General features: G+C 41.7%; 3 protein-coding genes across 3 annotated transcripts; 2 read left to right on the top strand and 1 right to left on the bottom strand.

Annotated features, from left to right (window-relative positions):
* Positions 1-1,262: 1,262 nt before the first annotated feature.
* LOC114907514 lies at positions 1,263-12,820 on the top strand. The gene is made up of 3 exons (XM_029243255.1): positions 1,263-1,722; positions 10,765-10,993; positions 12,132-12,820. Exons 1-3 carry the CDS (start codon positions 1,316-1,318, stop codon positions 12,561-12,563), a joined length of 1,068 nt encoding a protein of 355 aa, XP_029099088.1. The 5' UTR covers positions 1,263-1,315; the 3' UTR covers positions 12,564-12,820.
* On the bottom strand, positions 10,213-11,413 carry LOC114907323 (histone H2B type 1-L-like). Its single transcript, XM_029242842.1, has one exon. It carries the CDS (start codon positions 11,114-11,116, stop codon positions 10,736-10,738), a length of 381 nt encoding a protein of 126 aa, XP_029098675.1. The 5' UTR covers positions 11,117-11,413; the 3' UTR covers positions 10,213-10,735.
* A 2,295-nt stretch (positions 12,821-15,115) lies between the features above and the next one.
* LOC114907302 (histone H2A type 1-like) lies at positions 15,116-19,533 on the top strand. Its single transcript, XM_029242816.1, has one exon. It carries the CDS (start codon positions 19,032-19,034, stop codon positions 19,491-19,493), a length of 462 nt encoding a protein of 153 aa, XP_029098649.1. The 5' UTR covers positions 15,116-19,031; the 3' UTR covers positions 19,494-19,533.
* The last annotated feature ends 181 nt before the right edge of the window (positions 19,534-19,714 follow it).

Raw genomic sequence — 19,714 nt, 5'->3', positions numbered from 1 at the left:
GAACTTTTACAAAAAAGTGGTTAGTACCGTAAGCAAGGGCTCTAAGTAGTGGTGAAGAAGCAAATTTTGGTAACGTTTTAAAAACCTGGGGTAGTTTGGTTATTTAGCGAGAAGGGAAACATTCTATCCTGCGGAGAAGGCAGGCTGGGGGTGGTAGCTTAGAATGTCACTAAGACGTTTGAAACAGCCAAACGAAAGAACGGCTGGCAAATCAGATCAGCGCGGGCTTTTCAAGTCCTGAACTTGTTGCCGAAACTCGGCCTCTGTTCACGCGTGCCGAATAGTAAGCGGCGACAATGTTTTGGGTAAGTAGAAAAGAGTAGCTTTCATTGCTTTGCCAGGCAATGGAGACCACAGCAGACTAGTGCCCTCAAGACTGTGCCCTCCCTTGAGAGAGTAGGAAGTTATCTTATACAGTCTAGGAGTGGAAAATAGGGTCGCAGATAAGAATGCAATTTTGCGTTCTTTTTTACTTCAGGAAAATTTCAAAATCAAAGATGGCGTCCGGCGGTCCTGGGACTGGCTCTGGTGGTGCTTGAGGTTATCGCACCGTGATCTTTCTGGAATGAAAAATGTTCACAGAGGAAGGGAGTGTTTTCTCGGGGAAATAAACACCAGGTGCATAGTACAATTCTAACTAGAAAATAATCAGTTTCAAAGTGAAATTAAGCAAGAAAGAAAGATCTCTGAGAGACTGGCTGACTGGGCTAAAAGAAGAGTTAAACATGATGGCGGCTACCTTAACTAATTTCTGCTGGAACAAACTGAAGCAAAATCCCATTTGGCCACCATAGGAAAGTCAATCATTTGTTGCGCACTGTTTGCTGGTCGTCCCCGGCCCGTCGCTTTCCCCGTGGTTTCCCAGTGGAGATAGGAAGTGGCAGTCCAGGGGAATCTAAGTTCAGTTCAGAAAAAGTAACCACGGAAGAAAAAGAACACAAGTAAATCTGTTCTTAAAGCGTAGTCCTCGGAATTCTAGGCCCCATTACATAGATTTGAATCAGAATTGGCATCGTCCACGATCCCCAAGTGGTTCCTTACTTATAATGTGAGATGCGCTGAACTAGAACATTAGAAAATTAGTTCCTTTGGGTCGCAGAGTATAACAAAAAGAGGGATCGAAATGTGGAGTATTTCATCCAATCAGAGTCTCTAGTTCTTCACCAATCACTGCGTTGACTCTTCAGCCAATGGTTTTGTTTCGCGGGGCTTTTGAAGTAGCGCAAGGCCAATCGGAACGTTTCTGAGTGTATATAAAGGGGACCTCTTCCTACTTATTTGCCTACTTGGTTTCTTTTTTGTTTGGTTTCTTGCGATGGCTCGAACTAAACAAACTGCGCGGAAGTCCACCGGCGGTAAGGCGCCGCGCAAGCAGCTGGCCACTAAGGCGGCCCGCAAGAGCGCGCCGGCCACGGGCGGCGTGAAGAAGCCGCACCGCTACCGGCCCGGCACGGTGGCCCTGCGCGAGATCCGCCGCTATCAGAAGTCCACGGAGCTGCTGATCCGCAAGCTGCCGTTCCAGCGCCTGGTGCGCGAGATCGCGCAGGACTTCAAGACCGACCTGCGCTTCCAGAGCTCGGCTGTGATGGCGCTGCAGGAGGCGTGCGAGGCCTACCTGGTGGGGCTCTTCGAGGACACCAACCTGTGTGCTATCCACGCCAAGCGCGTCACCATTATGCCCAAGGACATCCAGCTTGCTCGCCGCATCCGCGGGGAGAGGGCGTAAAGTTTCCTCAGCTATCTCATTCCAACTAAAAAGGCTCTTCTAAGAGCCACCCACGTTTTCTTTAAAGTAGCTGTCATTTAGTCTGTTTTGTTTCGGAGTTTTGGTTTGGGATGTTAAGGTGGAACTTTCCTCATGAGTTACTGGGTAAACTTGTTTTGGGAGTGTCGTGTAAGTTTACAAGTGTACTATTTCAGTTAATTAAATTCTGGCAGCTTTGCATACCTTCAATTCGTAGGTTATGTGCAAAATTTCCTCAATGCTGTCTCGTGGGAAATGTAATATAAACATGCAGGTGGAGTGGGGGATTGGTAGGTTTGGCAATAGAATAAGCCGTGTTTTAGGTAGTTTGGAAGGGGCAGTAATCGGTGTGATGTGAAGGTCGGGTTATTGGAGTACGTGGATTATGTATGGAAGGTGAGCTGCTTTACCCACAAAAGGTTGAATTTGGGTGAAGGTGGGTGTGGATTCGCTGCTTACCCCTTCTAAAGCTGTGTTCCCACATGTTTGGGCATTGACAATTGAGAAGCTAGAGCGTTTGTGGTTGCTTTCTAATGTTTCTGAGACCTCAATTTGCTCAGTTCCAATCTCTGCCAAGTTAAAGGTGAAACTGTTTTGGCTTTCCCGTGCAATGTTTGACCTTTTACACAGAGAACAGTGAGGGCGTTATTTTGCTGATATTAGACTTCTATAAAAAAAAAAAAAATTAGACCTCTCAGTCAGGATTTCTAATAAACTTATTGGTAGCAGAACCCAAGACAGAGAACCCTGCTGGCTTCTACAGTTTCACTACTCAAAGTGTGGTCCATCACCAGCAGCATGTACATCACTTGGGAATTTGCTAGAAACGTAGATTTTCAGACCCAACCCAGGTCTACTGAGTCAGAATCTACGTTGTACCCAGTTTACCCCAGGTGATTCTTATGAACGCTAGATTAAGAAGTCTATTTTTTAAAATGGTGTTTTTGGTCTCATCAAGAAAAGCAGCCTGTCTGAACTCTTACCAGGAGAAAGCATTTGCAAACTACACTTATTTATGTAATAGAATGAAATTTCTGTCAAGCAGTTGCACATAACAAGGTGCCTCTAGAGTTTGATTTCATTATGGATCAGTGGTCTCAGTGGTGACTGCACACTACAGTCAATTGAAGCTTTTATTAAAATATTTTTGCTTGGGGTCCAATCAGTATGACTATAATTGTATGAGGTGGGCCCAGGCAACAGTAATTATTAAAACTCAGGTGCTTCCAATAGGTAGCTAGGGCCAGGACTAAATAGTGAATAAATTCCAATCTTGTGGTTAGCTCCTGTTGGACTCTAGGCTTAGCAAGGAGTTACCTAACTGAATCAGGCTTTCCTTGTAGTTCCAAAGGAGGACTTTCTGGCTTGCTTGATGACAGTTTATCTCACTGCAATGAATCAAATAGTATTTGGCTTTTATAGCAATTTCTGAGGACAGGGCTAATGTGAGTCTATATCAAGAAATGTAGCTGCTTTCAGTGGTTGACATTACTAGGTTTTCAGGGATGCTACAAGGAGGAACATCCTGGAGAGTGGATACCTCTGTCTTCACATTGTGCTTTCCTGTACAGATTAGCACAAGGTCTTGTTTGGTCTTTCAGGTGGCCTTTCTCCATAGCCTTTAAAAAAAAAAAAAAATTATTTAGGAATTTATCTCCCCACCCCCCACCCTGGATATTGTTTCATTTTTTAAAACTTAAAAAATATTTTTTTTATTATGCAACATTTGAGAATATATGGAAGTAGAGATAATAGTTTAACAGACCCTACGTACTCCTCACCCAGCCTCAACATCAACACTGGCCAAATTTATACCTCTTCTACCTTGATTATTGTCAAGCAAATCATATCATTTCCTCTCTCAACATTTTAATATACATCTACTTTAAAACCTAATTGTGATGCCATGATTACTCCCCCAACAAACAACATTTAACACTGATGACTTTTTAAATTTATTTATTCCACATACATTTGTTGAGTTTACAATGTGCCAGATGCTGTTCTGTGCACTGGGAATATACTTGGAGAACAAAACAGACAAGATTCTTTGCTCTCATGGAATTTACATTTGACCCTGGGATAGACAATAAATCAGTATCATATGTAATATGTTAGATGGCGAGAAGAACAATAAAGCAAGAATAAGGATTGTCATGGGGAGTTGAAATTTAGATAAGGTGACCAATGAAGACGGCAGTATGGAGGTAGTTATTTCAGCAAAGAGTTGTGAGGAAGAAGTTGTGGAAAGAGAAAATGGGAGCCTTCCCTGGTGAGTTCCGCAGTGGTTAAGAATCCGCCTGCCAATGCAGGGAATGCGGGTTCGAGCCCTGGTCTGGGAAAATCCCACCTGCTGCGGAGCAACTAAACCTGTGTGCCACTACTACTGAGCCTGCGCTCTTGAGTCCGCGTGCTGCAACTACTGAGCCTGCGTGTCACAACTACTGAAGCCCGCACGCCTAGAGCCCGTGCTCCGCAACAAGAGAAGCCACCGCAATGAGAAGCCCACACAGGGCAACAAAAAAAGTAGCCCCTGCTCGCCGCAGCTAGAGAAAGCCCGCATGCAGCAACAAAGACCCAACGCAGCCAAAAATCAATCAATCAATAAATTATAAAAAAAAAAAAAAGAGGGAGAGGAGGAGGAATGTTGAGATGCCAGGGGGGCTATGTGGAGTGGAGTGGGCTGGGCGCTGTAGGAGGAAATAATGGCAGAGAAATGAAAGGAAGCCAGATCATGCAGGGGCTTGTAAGTCACGGTAAGGAATTACGCTTTTGCTCTGAGTGAGATGGAAGGTCTTGAGAGGAGTTGCACATAGGAGTTTTTGTGTCCCTCTCTCTCATTTAATCAGGTTCTGCTTTATTTTCAGATGGTCTCAGTTGTGCTCCAGCACAAAAATCAAGGCCCATTTTTCTTTATTTTGTGCTATTCAAACCTTGAAAATAGAAGCTGACCTGGAGGATTTATAGTTAGGGAGAAAAGAGAAAATCATTTATAAAATATAAACATTTGGGATTAAAGGTGACTCATAGCATAGTACTTCCATTTACTAGTTTTATGGACACAGGCAAATTGTTTACCCTCAGGTAACAAACGATTTATTTGAATTGAAAATCAAATGTCTTCAGGAACCAGGCAAGGGGTTTTTGTATCAGGAACAGTGGTGAGCTATCCAGCTTTATATCACTGGGTCAGTCAGTAGTGACCTTCTGGCTGAATACAAGCCCCCTGTGTTGCAAGGTCCATGTAGCACTCTTGGTCTTTATTATGTCATTTGCCAAGTAGAGATGTTAACAATACCGGCCTTGGGAACTGTCCAGATTCATGATTTTATCAATTCAAAGTCTGTAATTTAGTGCCTATATGGATTATTTAATTTAATCCTCACAATAACTCTGTGGGTTGGGGGGGCCATTATCAGCTCAAATATGATGATGAAGAAATGGAAGCATAGTGAGGGGAACTACCTCTCACAGGGGTTCATTTGGATAAAACTGTCATGGACTTTATCTCCATCACTAGAGAATGGATGGACATTTTGTGTTATGTGCATATGTCCATTTTACTTCATCCATCCATCCACTCATCAAAAACTTTTTGAGTGCTTACTATGTGCTCAACAATGTTCTAGGTGTTGGAAAGAGCAATGCGTAACATGGCAAAGATCCTACTGTGCAGAGCTCACCGACGATTATTGTGGGAGACAGAAAATAAACAAAGATAAACAGTCTTTTGGTAGGTAAAGAGGATTAAGAAAACACAAAGAAAACAGGCCAAGGGGATTAAGGACTGCCACAGAGTGGGAGATGGGTGGTGGATAGTTATCATTTTAAATAAGGTGGGTGGGGAAAACTTCACAACTGAGATGAGACATGAAAGCCAGTGTCATGAAGCTTGGAAGGGAGAGGGGTCTTCATACATCTGTAAGATCATTCCACAGAGAAGAAACCTTGATTGCGAAGGTCCTATGTTGGGAGCATCACTTGGAATGATGGTCGCAGGTCTGATAACCAACTAGATAGAAGCAGGTTCCTCTTCTGTTTTCTCAAACTGGAGTTTCAAGTCTCAAGCTCAGCAGCGATTTTACACATTTTTTTTTTCCCCCAAAAGTATTGTTCTAGTTTCCTGAGCACACCCAATTCAGATGGTAAACTGAGGCCGGGGCAGGAGGAGATGAGTACTAATCCCAGGGAGGACTGCCAGCCTGATTCAAGGATACCAGTCATTAAGGAAAGACCATTAATTATTTGATAATTTATTTAAAATAAAAAGTAAGATATTTTGAGGTTCCAAATAATCACCATCATCGTTTTACTTTTCAGAAAAAAGAGAATCCAAATGTAATATTTCTAAAAAGGCTTTATACACTCTAACAAGTAAAATTTCTGAGATTACATTGGATAATTATGGATAAGTCCCCAAATATAAATAAAACTGCTCATCTGTTGGCTCACGGCTAATAGAACTCTATATTAAAACCTTCAAAATGGTGACGATTTGATGGCCAAACCCATGATTTTAAAAATAAAACAAAATTAAAATACATTTATTTATTTATGATAGAGGTGTTACATGTTCTCAGCTGCAGATCTTGAGCTATAGCTTTGTCTTGGCACAGAACTAAGAGATCACATCTCTTCTGAACCCTTCCAATTGGGAGACGCTGCAGTCCAAATGCAGGGATTTTCATTATGGAGTGTAAACTATTAATTACTTTCATTTTTAATAAGTAGTGTTCAAGGAAAGAATGGAAAACTGGTGTCCTTCAGGTTTTGCCAGATAACTGAAACTGTCGGGGAGGAAGAAAATGTCCTCTATCCTTTGCCAACTAAAGAACGTAGCTAGCTATCTGGTTCTACAAGGTTTGAGATCCAGCAAGTAACAGAACTTCCTTTTAGAAAATAGAGATTGGGACCCTGCCTTGGTGGAGGGTATATTAAGATAAACCCCCAAACCTTGTGGACAAAGAATGTCACCTGCCATATCAGTAAACTAAGGATGTGGCGGCCATCAAGCCATCAGCTCCCGCAACCGCCCCCCGCCTGTGCACCCTGAGGGGATTCAGGATGGAGAAAAACAGGATACTGGCCCTAGATAGTTAAGCTACATATATATCAAAAGAATGATTTCAATGAGTCCAGACTCTTGCATCTTCCCAGATATAGAAAAGGGCTAACTTCATTAACTTGAGATGGCTGTTTTCTTTAACAGTAATCTTTTGACTTTCCAACTACGTGCTTTTTTGTGTTGTTGGGTTTTTTTGTTTTTTTTCCAAAAACGCCTATATATCCTGGATCCTCCTTTACCTCTTCAGGACCAGTCCCTCAGAGCTATCTGAGAGGCTGTCTCCTGGGCTTAAGTCCTCCATATACCTGCTGAATATAACATAATTCTCAACTTTTAGGTTATTATTATTTTTTCAATTGACAACCTTACGGCTTATTGCAAGTTTATTCTCTGCTTTTATGAGGTCCAAAAAGGGTGTTCTAGATCAGCAAGTAGCTCTTTCTTCCAAGCAGTGGTTCTGGAGCCCAGGTGCCCTTTTATCTCTGTGTCTCAATCATCCTAAACACACTGCTTTCCCATGTTAAAAAATAAAATTCAATGGAGTAAATTTTAAAGAGCTTATTGGCTTTATTCAGTGATTCATGAATCAGGCAGCATCCAGTCTAGCAGATAGAAGAGAGCTGTGAGGAGCTGTACAAAATAAAAGATTTTTCTAGGCAGAAGGGAGCAGGAACAGGGAAGTTACACTAGGAAAAAAAGTGGGTAGCTTATTGCAAGGTTGCTTTCCTTTAGGGGTTGGCAGGGGTCTGTCCGGCTGATTACCTGACTGGTGCTGAGCAGGCAATTCCTGTTTGACTAGTTTAAGATTTCATTTCTGGGGAAGCCAAAACTGTAATTAAGTCTTGGTCTGATGACATAACTCTATTTTGGGCCTCTTTTGTTTCTAAAGCACTTTTGTCTTGGGAGGGGAAAGAGCTTGGAAAGTCTTCGTGGAGGTTATTATGCCCCAGACCTGAAAATGTCAAACTTTACTTTTATTTACCTTCCATTGTTAGGAACTCAGCTATGTGGGCTAAGAAGGCCACACCCAACTACAAGGGAAGCTGGGAAACAAGATCTCTGAGGGCTCAGGAAGGAGAGGTTAACAGCCAGTGTGCCTCTGCCTCTGAAGGTTTATAGAGTTTATCTGTGCAGAACTTGGGCCCTGAAGTTAGTTTAGTATCATGTATCTGTCACCTCAGATATCCACACTTTCTCTAATTCTCTTTCCAGAAAACCTGTGTATCTTCTAAAATCACTATGCACAAGTCCTCTGTTCTTTCCTGATAGTGGTAGACAGAGCATTGAAACAACAGAGTTCTGGGGTAGTCCCAACACTAAATATGCTTGAGCAAATCACCTATAAGAGTTACTGTATTATCTCTACAGATGGGGAAGCATGCTGAGTGATTCTGCATAATGCCCAAGGTCACCTGGCTAGTAAATGGTGATAACAAATTTCAGCCCAGGTAGTGAACCTCAAAGCCCTTCAATTTTAAGCATATTTCATTACTGTTCTATATTTGTATACATTATTATGTGCTCTATAGGACAATGTTATATGTCCTAGGTAACAGGGACCATATCTTATTACGAATGACAACTAGAATGACAAGTGAGAAATTACCTTAATGCAGTGGTAGCCTCCCAATACACTACCAGGCAGGCCATTTCCAAGGTCATAGAACATAAAGTCTCACAGACCAATTTAAGTTCCCTGATTAATTTTATTGAATCAATTTTAAATATATAGCAAGAAACAAGGGAAAAGATACCGGACAAATGAACACATTTCAGATAGGTTGCAAAAAGATCAGTTGAATTCTTGGTTTCACTTTTCATGTGAAACCTCCCTTTCCTCCTCTTCTCCCCCTTCTCCTCCCCCTCCCTCTCTCCTATCTCTCTCTGACCCTCCCCTCTCCCTCTCTCTCCTCTCACTCCCTGCCTTCCTTTGAATTTCTTCTCTGCTGAGAACTAGGTTGGACTTTGAGCAAAGGGGTCCAGCAGATGGAAGTGATTTGGAGCCAACACATGCTTGCTCTGTTGGAGAGATGCAGGGCTGAGTACACAGCCTCCCATCTAGGGAGGTCACCAGTGACATACCAAGCAAACATGTCTTTTATGTGCATGTTATCTGTAGAGGGCAAATGGTACCAAAATGGGAGTCACCAATGGGTGGTCAGTTTAAGAACTCATAAATATCGTGTAACTCATAAATACTTAGTGTCTTACAAATATTTGGCACTTCTTGGTTCTTTCATCACTTTATATCTCCATGTAGCACACACAAGCTCTACTTTCTCTCTGTCTAACATCTCACGACGTACTAACTTAATGATTTACAGTAAATACAGCTTCTGAATTTTGTATCTCATAAATGCCTTGCTTACCTATCCAACATTTCTCACATGTTTCCTACTTATGAATTACCTACTTAATATTTATGAATTTCATCCATCCAGTTTGTTCTTGGTAGGCTCTCCATAGTAGAATTGAATAGTAGAATATATTTGAGAATATTCTCAAACAATAGAGAGAACATACCTTATACATAGAAAGGGATGAGTTCCCTAAGGAGAGTGGAGCGCCCATTCCAGGCCTGAGCTACATAGAGAGAAAAAGACTAATTTTGTTTAACTACTGACTATTTTAGGCTGTCTGTCACTTCTAGGGGTATCTAATACTAAGTCATACAGGTGCACATTAAAAAAAGAAGAAATCTTATTAAGGAGAATCTTTAAGAGAAATAATGGACAAGATTTATTAGTATAGTATTCCTTTCTACATTTCAGTAAGATCCTACATTTCAGTAAGTCACAGCACTAGGACCAATACAAAATTCTTGTGGACCAATGATAAAACATGGTAACCTGAAAATGTAAATATATAACATCTGTTGTTAACCATAGTCCACAAATACAAACTTGAACTCCACACATTTTTGTAATTCCTTTCTCTCTTTTACTGTCTCCTCTTCCCTTGCCATCTCTCTTACTCCACCTCCCTTCCAGAATTGCCTCCAGGGAAATTAAAAATTTAAGGTTAAGTCAGTTCAGCTTTTGGCAATGCTAAAGTGACATTTAGACTGATACTTCCCTTCTATTCGTTTGGGTACTGTCTAAATATTCATTTTAGACTATAAGCCCTGTGAGGAGATTGTTTCTATCCTGCTCATTGCTCTGTCCCTAGTACCTGTCACTTTTTGAAACTTAATAGGCTCTCAATGAATGAATGAATAAACTCAGAGTCCTAGTTTTTCCACTCAAGAGTTCATTTAGAGAAGAATCTTGGGCACACTCAGATCTATGATCTCACAAGACTCTGCAACTCCCCCCCACCCTCCCCAATCCAGCAGAGAAATGGCCATGAGAGTGGACTTATCAAAAGTCCACTTTTGATAAGGATAGCAACTAAAGAGCTCTGATCGACATTGCAGGTAGCCTGTCGTGTATGATCCTTAGTCTCATGGTATTTTGAAAAACTGTAGCTGAAATTGTATTGTTGCTAATTCCAATCAGCCTTAAGGGAAGACTGACTGACTCACTGGGCTGCCAGCCAAGGACTGTATCCAAAAATCAAGGTTTTATATTTCCAGGCTACTTGAGGTTTCTTACCCCTTCCTTTTCTCTATTACGTGAATAACTAAAGATTTCACAATCATTTGATGGTCTGACTGCTAAAATTCTTAATAGCTCAGCAACTAAAACTGACTTCTCAGTTCTTAATATAAAACCGTTTCTCTGCTCTGTGCTCGCTAAAATTATTTCTTCTCAGTAAAAAGAGCCCTATTTCTGAAGAAATTAGAATGGTAAAGATGCCTAATTAGTCAATTTTCAAACCTGACCTTACTTCTCTCTAGAAACGAATAGTATGCAGCATTAGAGCCCCTTTTGAAAGTGTGAGTGGCTCTGAAAAGAGCCTTTGGGTTTAACAGCACCTGAAAACATTTACTTGGAGCTGGTGTACTTGGTGACAGCCTTGGTACCCTCGGACACGGCGTGCTTGGCCAGCTCCCCAGGCAGCAGCAGGCGTACGGCCGTCTGGATCTCCCTGGAGGTGATGGTCGAGCGTTTGTTGTAATGCGCCAGGCGCGACGCCTCGCCCGCGATGCGCTCGAAGATGTCATTGACGAACGAGTTCATGATGCCCATGGCCTTAGACGAGATGCCGGTGTCCGGGTGGACCTGCTTCAGTACCTTATACACGTATACGGAGTAGCTCTCTTTCCGGCTGCGCTTGCGCTTCTTGCCATCCTTCTTCTGCGCCTTGGTCACTGCCTTCTTAGATCCCTTCTTGGAAGCAGGAGCAGATTTAGCCAGCTCAGGCATGGTGTAAAGTTATCAAACAGACGAAAACTGACAACACCTGTTACAATGCTGGCCTATTTTTGTAGGGCTTATATGCAAATAGGTGCTTAATCTATCTCAATTCCTGATTGGGTCAAATCAGCCAGTAGAAACCTTTTATGCAAATAAGGTGATTTTAAATCTGCTTTTTGATTGGCTGTTTAAGTGGAACTAACACTAGACATCCCCCCCACCATCAGAAAAAATAACTTTCGTTTTCAAAATAGTGCAAAAAATTAATGTCTTGTCCGTAAGTATCTACTTGTGAGCCTTGTTTCTCTCTAGATCCGGACCTAAAGAGACAAACGCCCGATACAAATTTATGACTAGTTTCCTGCCAAAATTCAGTTACCGGGTTAGTAATTCTAGAAAAGAGAACATAGAAATTAGCTAAATATATAAATGTTTTCAAAATTATGCCATTGGCATTTCCAATTCGGCTTGATCAAAGTCGGCAACACTTAAGCTTTACGAAGAATTAAGGATCGTCACATTTCAACGGCGGTAGTATTTTCATGTTTTCTAGGAACAGTGTCTGGAAGTGATGCCAGCGTTTGTTGGAGAGCTGGGAATTATGTAATATGGTGCTTGCATTGCTAAGATAAAACGTTTATTCAAAATCAGAACCTTTGATAAGTGACGAAACTGGACTTGATCAATTACATTCAAAACCGTAGTTTTTGAAAGGGCTCAGAACTCTGGAACGTTCATTTTCGTCTCTTCCCAAACTTAATCCCGAACAAGGGGAGTAAAACAAAACCAACTAAGGTATATATAAAACATGTAACATACAGGGTGAATAAATGGCGGAGGACTTTAAGCGAGAAAATATAGAGCGTACTGCAATAGATCTAGATTTTCTAAAGTGAGACCTGGTATCCAATCACAAGGCCTATCCAGTTACTTAATTCACGGCGCGGAATTTGAAGATTCGGACCAATCAGGAGGACCTCGCCTGTATAAATAAGAGCAAGAACAGCACGGCTTGTAGTTGTAGCAGTGTTTGCAATCTCTCGTTATGGCTCGTACTAAGCAGACCGCTCGCAAGTCCACCGGCGGCAAGGCGCCGCGCAAGCAGCTGGCCACTAAGGCGGCCCGCAAGAGCGCGCCGGCCACGGGCGGCGTGAAGAAGCCGCACCGCTACCGGCCCGGCACGGTGGCCCTGCGCGAGATCCGCCGCTATCAGAAGTCCACGGAGCTGCTGATCCGCAAGCTGCCGTTCCAGCGCCTGGTGCGCGAGATCGCGCAGGACTTCAAGACCGACCTGCGCTTCCAGAGCTCGGCTGTGATGGCGCTGCAGGAGGCGTGCGAGGCCTACCTGGTGGGGCTCTTCGAGGACACCAACCTGTGTGCTATCCACGCCAAGCGCGTCACCATTATGCCCAAGGACATCCAGCTTGCTCGCCGCATCCGCGGGGAGAGGGCGTAAATTGGCCTTAATCGAGTGATAACCGAAACCCAAAGGCTCTTTTCAGAGCCAATCACTTGATCATATAAAAGGTGCCGTAGTACTTGGTCATTAAGAGCACAAATTTTGCGCAGTCCCAAGAGACCTTTGTGGAGAGAGTCTCGGAATTAAGCTCTTTAAAAGGCCTATGGTGTGGGTTTTTTTTTCTTTGGGTTGCGTTGGGTCTTCAGTGCTGCATATGTACTTTCTCTAGTTGCGGCGAGCGGGGGCTACTCTTCGTTGTGGTGCGCGGGCTTCTCATTGCAGTGGCTTCTCTTGCAGAGCACGGGCTCTAGGTTTGAGGGTTTCAGTAGTTGCAGCACTGGACTCAGTAGTTGCAGTGCGTGGGCTCAGCAGTTCTGGCGCACAGGCTTAGTTGGTCCGTGGCATGTGGGATATTCCTGGACCAGGGCTCAAGCCCGCGTCCCCTGTATTGGCAGGCAGTCTTAACCACTGCACCACCAGGGAAGTCCTAAAAAGCCTATGTTATTTTTAAGTTTTCAGTGTAGGAACTGCCTCCACGGCTTTACTTGCACACCCCCGTTTGGCGTATTTTGTGTAGGTTGGGTACATTTAGGCGTGGCTAAACGCCTGGTCTACACCAGGGTGCCCTTGCTCACCAGAATTGTGAGGCCCAGCTCGCTAGCAACCACAAGGACCTGTTGAGAATTGTCACGGATATACCACGACCACCCCTAAAACGGAGCCAAGGCTTAGGTTATTAGCTTTATCACCAAAGGGAAGACCTTGACAGCTCCTGAGAACTTGGTGGCGGTCTTTACCCACCAGGTCTTCTCTACAAAGGGCCGAAGCAACCAACAGGGTCAGCTGGGTGGGTCTCTGAGTAGGAAGAAATGGAATGAACTCGAATGCAGGAATCATGAGCCTTTCAGCAGACGCCATTAAAGAGGTCTTTTTCTGTTTTCCTAAATTCCCTATCTTAATCTCTAAATCAAATCTTATGAAAGTACTTCATATTTGTCAGTAAAACATGAAAATCAGCTGTAAGCTTGAGAGTTCTCTATTGCAGAAAATACTGTCTTCGCCTTCTTCTCAGCCCTACAAAACAGCAGTGTTATGTTATTCTGTATTGAAACGATATTCCCTTCTTGTGGAAGTAACAAATTCTTCACTATTTCTAAACTGGTAGCTGAAGGGAAAAAAGTAAGGAATTTTGTACTGAAACTATACAGTCTGTTATTTGGAAATGTAGAAAGGTTGTTACTAATTGGGTTACTGTAGACCATTTGGAAGGATTTTATGTCTATTCAAACACTTCAGCAAATTTCAGGTTCAAGATGGGTGAGGTATCCTTACCTACAAAATTGAGATCCTTCTATTAATTTATTGTTTTTTAATGGGCTGTTTCCCCTTGAGGATCAGTAAGGAAAGAGGTCAGGTGGTAAATTTAACAGAAACAAAGCTGTAAATAAATACACAGGCCAAGTTAGCCATTGTAAGTCCTAAAGGTTTTATAAAAGAAATCTTTGTTCTTGGAAGTCTGTCAGGCATTGAGACTCGGGTGCTGAGAACTGGGGAGCCTGGACCCATATAAGGAAAAAAGTTTAGCTATTCATAATTCCAATAATGGAGTGTTAGATATTTGTAACGCTACATAAAGGCATTCCATATTAGAACGTACTTGCCCATATCCTGCACTTTCTTTGAGATTCTAGCACAGTAAGTTTTTTAATGTCTGTTTCTGTCTCACCAGATGGTGGATGTCAAGATATGAGGACCAAGGGGGCACAGAAAACACCTAGTTGTATTATTAAATCCATCAGAACATCTAGAACAGTCCTTTGCCTAAAACAAACCCTCAGGAAATTAGTCAAATTGGAATTTAAAATAAAAATGATTGAACAAACAGGAATTACCATTCAGTTTATTCCTGATTACAGAAGTAAAAGATTGATAGAGTTCATGTAACTTTAATACTATATAGTTTTACCACGTAGAAATAATCAACATTAATTGAGTGGTTGCATTACTGAGTCGGCCAGAAGTCATGTATTAGTCTATGAAGTCTCCAAAATATAAGGTAAATTCAATAGTTCTCTACTAATATACATAATTATTATTCTATTAGTTCTTTACAGATGAGGAAACTGAAACTAAGAAAGTTTCAGTTAAAAAGGATAGAGCCAAACTTTTCCCCTTTAGCATTGCTCTATTAAACAATAGCATCAGTATGATCCTCAACAGTTACCCCTGAGGCTTTATTCCTTGGAAGAGCTGTCATAGGAAGACTGATATGTTTATCTTAACATTTTCATAATATGTTAAAGGAAATGGGTGGATTTTCAAAATGTACAGGATAATATAAAACTGTGTTCTATTATACTACAATTATTACAGCCAATTGCACAGAAATATAATTGATGCACAGCAATAAAATTATAACATTAACTTGGACAATTTTTAGCCTTTCTGTCCATCATCCAAACAATGATCTTGATTGTTAAGACACATACACACACACACACACACACACACACACACACACTTTTTTAAAAAAAATTTAAAGGCATACATTGAAATGGTAGTGCTTAACATGAGATTTTTTTTAATGAATTTTGATTTTCTTGGGGAAATATCACAAATCTAAATCATGTCACATTTTATTTGTACCTGTTGGAAAATTAAGTTGTATAACCATTTCAGGCTTACCTGGTTGCCTATAAGTACATGTAATTTAAAAACAAGTATATAATCTCTGAATGACCAGTAGCTTTATTTTATAGAAGTGATAGCTAAAAATCAAGATAATTCAGAAATGCCAGTCTTTTTCCACATCCTGCCTACCCCATATGTACACAGGTAAATATTGATATTTTACATCTGAAGACTTTTATACTGGAAAGGTGTTTTTTTTTTTTTTCAGTAGCCCCAACACCTTAGATGGCATAACTCAGAAAGTAAGGGAGCTAGTGCCTAAATCAAGCCATGAGGAGGGTCATAGAAGGGGCAGAGAGATTTATTACCCTTAGCTTTCCACAGAAAAACAGAAAATCACTGGATCTGATTATTATGGGGGTAATCCTACCCATTTGACAGGATTTTAAAGCTCAGTCAATTAAAAAACACCTAGAGTAGTGGGAAAACAAGATAAAGAAGACTAATGACCTAGGGTTTAGTTTAATGACAGAAAAGAATAGATGCATTATAAATTTTCCATTGATAATAATGGTACCCAATTATTAATGTCATCAAAGCACATTATCAGAGAAACTAGATTTTTCTAATTAGGGGAATTTATTCATGGAGTTGGAACTTGAGATGAAATTGGAAAGATTCTCCCAGGTAGAAGGAGAGAAGGAATTGCAGATGAGTAAAGTTGTCCAAAAAACAAACAACAAACAACAACAAAAAGGAATAGAAAGGTAAATTTCAGTTATTAGTGCTGGTTAGTGTGAGCAGAAAGTATCATTATGAAAAAAGGCTATAAAGTTCTCACTTGAACCTAAGGCAAGAGTGACAATTTTTATAAGACAGAATGACCAGAATTTAGGAATTAGGGGCTGGAGAACCTGTTAGGAAGAACTAGTTAGGAAGAAACTGTTTAGGATACTGGTTAAGAAACAATGGAATCATCCAGGTATGAGAGGATAAGGAGAAGATGTGAGAGGGGAGAAACTGTCAGTTACTGAAATTTATTTAAACGTCTACCTGATTTAGTGACTGAGTGACATGAGTAATCAAGGCCTCCACACAGTGACATGAATTCCATCTGCCTCCTCCAGTTAAAAGGAGTCAGGCAATTACTAAGTAGAAGGGAGAAAGTAGTGACTTCAGCCTGGCCCCCCAAATTACTTTTGGCTTACACCTATGCCATATGTATAAGTACCCTCCTGCAGCTAAGAAAATATGAACATGCCCTTCACACCTTCCACGCTAAGACATCCTTTTTTCTTTCTTTCTTTTTTTTTTTTTTTTGGTATATTTTGGAGACAACTACTCACACAGGCTCCTGCTTGATATTTGCCTCTTTAAGTGTAGATCTGTTGAGTTTTTCTAAACCTGGGTTTTTGCCACTGTAATTGACAGACCACCTTTGTTTAGCAAAAGAACATCAGAAATGCAAGGATGAGTGTTTCAGGAGACCCTCCGAGGGATGTGGTTTACTGATGAAATAAATACAGGGACTAGGAATGAGCTTCCTGATCCCTCATCATCCTGCTGCAGAATATCAAGACCATCCCAAGATGTTCATTTTAACCTGCTTTAACTGCAACAAAAATTTTGGGAGATGGAGGAAGAGTTAAACAAGTTCTGATTTCCTTGTAAATTAGAAACTGTCCCAAGGAAAGGAATATGAATATTAATTTACATAAACCAGTGTAAAACTAGAAGAGCATTGATTGAATCGTGTTTAATCCCTTCTGGTGCATTCCAAAGTGATTGTGAATTGGATAGCTCATAAAGGGCCTAAAATAGAAATACATGAATGTTATTTTTTTCTGGATGAGCCTAAAAAGGAAATAGAGAACTCTACTCCTTTTCCAGTTGACGTAATAGATGGGGAGCAGTGCTCAGAAAATGACACTAGGAATAAAGAAACTTGTGTTTGAGACCCAGGTCCATCATTTATTGACAAGGTGATTCTGGTCATTTCATCTTTCTAAGCCACAATTTTCTTAACTTTAAAACAAGTAGCTTAGGGAATTCCCTGGCAGTGCAGTGGTTAGGACTTTCACTGCCATGGACTGGGTTCAATCCCTGGTTGGGGAACTAAGATCCCACAAGCCACGCGGTGCAGTCTAATAATAATCAAGCAGCTTAGCTATACCTACTGCAAATGCTTTATAGTGAGGCAGGCATAGAAGTGGTTTGTAAAATGTAACGAACTACAGAGATACTATGTAGTAACCACTCTTCCTGAATGTCACATTCCCACATAACACTTATTCCTCATCACTCATAATCAAAAGCCAAACTCTCTCATTCTGGGTATTAAAGACGTCACAGGTCTCTTCCCCCTTCCTTATCTTTCCCCCTTGATGCAATCTCTTATTTTCGAAAAGATTCTTCTGAGTAACCATTTCACATCTTCCCATTTATCCAAATCGCCTTCTCAACCAAACCAGTCTTCTAAGAGGAGGGTTTTTTGGCCCCTTCTAGAAAGAAGAAAGTATGGAATACAGTTGTGATGGGGAAAAGATAACTCCTGCTTAGAAAAGCTAGAAAGGTAATCACAGGCTACCTCCTTTTTTTCTTTTAAAGAAAGTTTAAATAGTAAAGTTTAATAAACTATTAACCAGTAAGTTGTGTGTGTGTGTGTGTATGTGTAGCTGGGGGCGGGGGGGGGGGGGGGGGCCGCTGGGTATGTTGTAAACAAAGTAATAAGATGAAGTCTTTCAACCATGAGGTGTTTGCCACTGAAGATCTGCTCAGGGACTCATGACTTGTTTTGTATAGTGGACTCTATGGATAGTCTGGAGAAACCTGTAAACAAGTATCTTCTCAATACAATGTTTTAAAATACTTAAAGCATACGGGATAAGAAAATTAGCCACATTAAAATACAGCTGTCAAAATGTATTTCTTTTACGTAAAATGTGTTTCATTAGTCACATCAAATAACAAGGAACAACAGGTGGAATAACAAATGTCAGTTTCAAGGAATCAGAATGATGTAAATTTTATTTCAAGATATCTGCAATATCTTCAAAGTGATCCAAAAACATCTGTGATGGCCACTGTTGAAAAAGTCAGAGGCACTGCAAAATCCATTGTGATTAGCTGCCTACAGATACACTTGAAGGAAATGCTTAGGTGCATTTAGAGTTTGGTAAAATAAAGATGTAATTTTTCCCCATCCATGTTTACAACCCCCTAATGGTCTGCAGAACTCAGATTTTGGTCAAGATTTGCCAATAAAATCGAGTGGCCTTCCTCAGAAAATAACAACAACAAAAACAGGGATGAAGGGGAAATGATGTAATATCAGGTCAACCCATCTTCCTAGAGCCATTTATTTTGCCCTGGTTACTCCAGCTCAAGGTGCTCTCTAAGCAATCTCGTTCCCTTTATCAACGGTTTTTACTTGTTTCTGCCTCCCTGTTTGTTGCCTATTCACCAAAAGATATTAGACCACCAACCCAGCTCCCTGGGTCTTGTCAACATCTGACGGGGAAAAAATCTGGCAAAGAAAAGGGTAAATTATAAACCGGCAGGGGTAGCTTACTTTTTTCTATCCCTTGGTGTCAGGGTGGTAGCAACAATTATGCAGATTTAGGCAGAATAACAATAGCATGAATACTCCCCCCAAATAGGACTACATTCATCAAGGGGAAAAATCCAAGCTTTTCAACTGCTTCCAAGTATGTATCAATACAAGTCTTAATATCTCAGCCTCTAATCGGTGCAGTATTTTCTCCTGGAGCCCATGCAAGTAACTCCAGAAGTGCGTTCTGATTGGTTAACTCTCTCAATAGCCTCTGCAAACCAATGGGAATGGAAATTTTAGAAACATCCAGAGACTATAATAACCCCTTCCTCAAGCTGCACTATTTCTTTCCTAACATGTCTGGGCGAGGAAAAGAGGGCGGCAAAGCGCGAGCAAAGGCCAAGGCCCGCTCCTCGCGGGGCGGGCTCCAGTTCCCCGTGGGCCGAGTCCACGGCCTGCTTCGCAAGGGTAACTATGCCGAGCGGGTCGGGGCCGGCGCGCCGGTGTACCTGACGGCGGTGCTGGAGCACCTGACGGCCGAGATCCTGGAGCTGGCGGGCAACGCGGCCCGCGACAAGACGCGTATCATCCCGCGCCACCTGCAGCTGGCCATCCGTAACGACGAGGAGCTCAACAAGCTGCTGGGCAAAGTCACCATCGCTCAGGGCGGCGTCCTACCCAACATCCAGACCGTGCTGCTGCCCAAGAAAACCGAGAGCCACCACAGGGCCAAGGGCAAGTGAATCTGCCGCAAAGGCTCTTTTGAGAGCCACTAAACTCTCATTAGAGGACTGTGATCACAACATTCGGAGAGCTCCGAACGTGGCGGTGCGCGCGCACCCTGACGCATAGCCAATCACGTTAGGGCGGCAAGTTTAAAAAAATTGCTTAAGTTTAAAAAAGAATTTTACCTTATTACAAGGCTTGTTGGTTACCTACGGAAACATATCCGGCTAGGCTCTTT

The sequence above is a fragment of the Monodon monoceros genome, unplaced genomic scaffold, assembly GCF_005190385.1.
Source record: "Monodon monoceros isolate NGI ecotype Baffin Bay Population unplaced genomic scaffold, NGI_Narwhal_1 Super_Scaffold_3, whole genome shotgun sequence".
Lineage (NCBI taxonomy): Eukaryota > Metazoa > Chordata > Mammalia > Artiodactyla > Monodontidae > Monodon > Monodon monoceros.
Note: the sequence above shows the minus strand (reverse complement) of the source record. Positions and strands in the feature narration are given on the sequence as shown.